The 3,936-nt window shown below is 48.7% G+C and overlaps 2 protein-coding genes across 2 annotated transcripts; both read left to right on the top strand.

Annotated features, from left to right (window-relative positions):
- Positions 1-553: 553 nt before the first annotated feature.
- Positions 554-3,082, top strand: Pmar_PMAR012873 (pyruvate:ferredoxin oxidoreductase, putative; the record flags this gene model as incomplete). Its single annotated transcript, XM_002766790.1, has 1 exon — positions 554-3,082. The coding sequence occupies one exon, from the start codon at positions 554-556 to the stop codon at positions 3,080-3,082; it is 2,529 nt and encodes an 842-aa protein (XP_002766836.1).
- A 131-nt stretch (positions 3,083-3,213) lies between these two features.
- Positions 3,214-3,936, top strand: Pmar_PMAR012872 (conserved hypothetical protein; the record flags this gene model as incomplete). The annotated part of the gene is made up of 1 exon (XM_002766789.1): positions 3,214-3,936. A coding segment is annotated over one exon (723 nt), but the record flags the coding sequence as incomplete, so codon positions are not given.

The following is a 3,936-nucleotide window of genomic DNA, read 5'->3' as shown; positions in this document are numbered from 1 at the left end:
CACTGATAAGTGCCATCTTCTTGAGTGAATAATACGTGTCACGCTTCAGGATTTGTGATGTAAACGAGTTGATTGCTTTTACTCGTATTTTCGTCGTAGAACTTCAGTCTGTTGCATTCTAAACAAGGCGTGGAGCTACTGGAGCATATATGACTTTTGCAGAAATAGTCATGTCCACTCATGCTACACCAGTCGTAATGGTGTCCACTATAATCGAGAATTGTCAACTTGGAACCCAATTGGCACTCCTCAATCCGCCATTCTCAATTAACTGCTCAAATCCAGCTCCTTGAGGTTGACAGAATGTTGCGGTTGATAATACCTTCCGGTAAGCGTTTCAGGGATGTGAAACTCGAAGGAGATGGATATCTTGAGCTTGTGACGAAGCTGTGGAGCTCAGCGTAGGATTTTTCGTTTGGAATTTCTTCTGGCTAGGCTCATGATTGTCGCAGTTGTCTCATATACAGTCGAAGTCAACCTAAAGAGTTATGAAGTAAAGTGAGCTTGTGTTATTTCAGCTTACCGATTTTTCTATTTTTTGAGTTTTTGTTGTATGCTCTCGACATTGAATCATACTTCTCCGTGTTTGAGTGTCGTTACCAAGGGTGCTCTTGGAGCGTCGCGAAACGCTCTTGCTGCCTCCTTACCCCGACATTTCGCCGGTAAGGCTTCTCCTAGTGGTGGTGAATGGCAGACTATGGATGGTTGCACTGCTGTGTGCCATGTGTCTTATGCTATGATGGAAACCGCCTACATTTACCCTATTACCCCCTCGTCCCCTGCTGCTGAGCTTGCTGAGCAGTGGTCAGCGCTCGGTGTGAAGAATGTGTTCGGTGATATCCCCAAGATAACTCAGATGCAGTCTGAAGCCGGTGCTGCCGGTGCCCTCCACGGTGCCTTGGCGGCCGGTTCTTTGGCCACGACCTATACGGCCAGTCAAGGTCTCCTCCTTATGGTGCCTAATATGTACAAGATAGCTGGCGAGCTCCTCCCCTGTGTTATGCATGTGGCCGCACGTGCTGTTTCTGGTCAGGCCTTATCCATTTTTGGTGATCATCAGGATGTCATGGCCGTTCGTCAGACCGGTTTCGCTATGATTGACGCCGATACTGTCCAGGAGTGCCATGATATGGCTCTGGTATCTCACTTGGCTACTCTCAGAGCCAGAGTTCCTTTCGTCAGTTTCTTTGATGGTTTCCGTCTTTCCCATTGCATTCAGAAGGTCGACACTTTACCTTACAATCAGATGCGAAGGATGATCGATATGAAGGCACTGAATGCTCATCGTGCAAGAGCCCTCAATCCTACTCGCCCTTATGTCCGCGGTACCAACGAGAATCCCGATGTTTATTTCCAACAGTTCGAGGCTTCCAACGCTTTCTATGATAAGACTCCTCAAATTGTGAAGGAGGAGATGGACCGTGTTGGCGCTGTTACTGGTCGTCACTATGACCTCTTCCAATGGTCCGGCCCGAAGGACGCTGAGGCGGCGATTGTTATTTTGGGTTCTGGCGGTAGTGTTGTTGAGGAGTCTCTACCTTACGTCAACGCGCAAGGTAAGAAGGTTGGTGTGCTCAAGCCCCGTCTTTACCGTCCCTGGTCTGCTGAAGACTTCCTCAAGGCTTTGCCCAAGTCTGTTAAGCGCATTGCTGTCCTTGATAGGACTAAGGAGCCTGGTGCTCTCGGGGAGCCTCTCTATTTGGATGTTGCCAGTACTATTCAGGAGTCTGGCCGTTCGAACATCAAAGTGATCGGTGGCCGTTGGGGTCTCGGACAAAAGGAGTTTACACCCAAATGTGTTGCTGCTGTGGCAGACAATCTTTATGCTCAATACCCCAAGGATCACTTCTCTGTGGGGATCGAGGATGATGTGACCCACAGGTCTCTGCCTCTCAATGATGAGATCAACGTGTCTCATCCCAAGACCGTTGAGTGCCTCATCTATGGCTTTGGTTCAGACGGTACTGTTGGTGCTAACAAGAACGCTACCAAGATCATCGGTGATAATACTGACCTCTTTGTCCAAGCATACTTTGCTTATAGCTCACAGAAGTCTGGTGGCTTGACAGTTTCTCATTTGAGATTTGGTCCCGAGCCCCTCAAATCGTACTATTCCGTCAGCAAGGCCGACTACGTCGGATGTCACAATACGACTTACATAGATATGTATCGTATGACTGATCATCTCAAGCACAATGGTACCTTCTGCTTGAACTCGCCCTTCACTACGGTTGAAGAGTGGAACGAACATGTACCCGCTGGTGTTCGTAAGGCGCTCGCTGAAAAGAATGCCAAGGTTTTCAACGTCGATGCTTTCAAAGTTTCTGAGAAGTGTGGTATGGGCCGCATGATTAATGTTGTTATGCAGGCTGTCTTCTTCAAGCTCGCTAATGTGATGGACTTCAAGGAGTGCATTGCTTTGTACAAGAATACCATCAGGAAGAGCTATGGTCATCGTGGAGAAGCTGTTGTCCAAAAGAACTACGAGATGATAGATGAGGCTCTTGATGCGATCACTGAGATCAAGGTTCCTGCTGACTGGAAGAATCTTTCGGATAGTATGCTCCGCTTTGAGCAAAACTACCATGACGCTCTTGGTAACTTGGCTAAGGAGAAGAGTGCTATTAATAAACCAAGTTTCACTGAGAATATCCAGGCTCCAGTTGCTCTGCAACGCGGGGATGATATTCCCGTTAGTGCTTTTGCCAACGACGAACTTGTCGGTGGTAAGGTTCCTCTTGGAACCGCCAAGGTCGAGAAGCGTGGCGTTGCCTTGATGATCCCCATCGTTGATATGGACAAGTGCACTCAATGCAATATTTGCTCTATGTCGTGCCCTCACGCTTGCATCAGACCCTTCTTGTTGTCCCAAGCTGAGGATGATGCCAAGCCGAGTACCTTTGATAGTCGTAAAGCCAAGGGTGGTGCCGAGGTTGCCGGTCTTCACTACAGGATCCAGGTCTCGCCCTTGGATTGCACTGGTTGTGAGACCTGTGTTAACGCATGCCCCTATGATGCTTTAAGAATGGAGCATTTGGCTGATTTCGAGGATATCGAAAGCCAAACTGGGAGTATGCTGTAAGTCTCCCCGATCGATCTTCAAGGTTTGATAAAACCACCCTTAAGGGAAGTCAGTTCTACCAGCCTTTATTAGAGTTCCATGGTGCTTGTGCTGGCTGTGGTGAAACTCCCTATGTTCGCCTTCTCACTCAAATGTTCGGTGACCGCATGGTGATTGCTAATGCTACCGGTTGCTCCAGTATCTGGGGTGCTCCTTACGGTCCCACTCCTTTCACTACGAGATACGATGGGACTGGTCCCGCCTGGGCAAACAGTCTTTTCGAAGACGCTGCAGAATATGGTATGGGTATGGCTGTGACCACCTCTGTCCGTCGTAAGGCGCTCAAGGCTCGTGTACAGGAACTTCTTCTCGAAGGAAAGGATAGTCCGCTCTCGCCTGAGTTGTACACTCAGTTGAACGAGTGGGTTGAGAACTTCAGGAATCCTTCTGTGTGCGCCGCTCTTTCCAAGTCTCTCCCGCCTCTTCTCAAGGCTGAGGCCAGTAAGGATCCTGCTATTCAGGAGATTCTTGATGTGTCCGATTTGATTCCTAAGATCTCTAACTGGATCATCGGTGGTGATGGTTGGGGTTATGATATCGGTTACGGTGGACTCGATCACGTCATTGCTTCCGGCCAGGACTTGAACGTTTTGGTTTTGGATACTGAGTGCTACGCTAACACTGGTGGTCAGAAGTCCAAGGCTACTCCCATCGGTGCTGTTGCCAAGTTCGCGACCAAGGGTCACGAAGTCGAGAAGAAGAATTTGGCTGAAATGGCTATGGATTATGGTACTGTGTACGTTGCCAGTGTTTCAATGGGTGCCAATTACGATCAGACTTTGAAGGCTTTCTCCGAGGCCGAGGATTATGATGGT

Source organism: Perkinsus marinus (genome assembly GCF_000006405.1).
Source record: "Perkinsus marinus ATCC 50983 genomic scaffold scf_1104296971764, whole genome shotgun sequence".
Classification (NCBI taxonomy): Eukaryota; Perkinsozoa; order Perkinsida; family Perkinsidae; genus Perkinsus; species Perkinsus marinus.
This window is presented reverse-complemented; position numbering and strand designations above follow the sequence as displayed.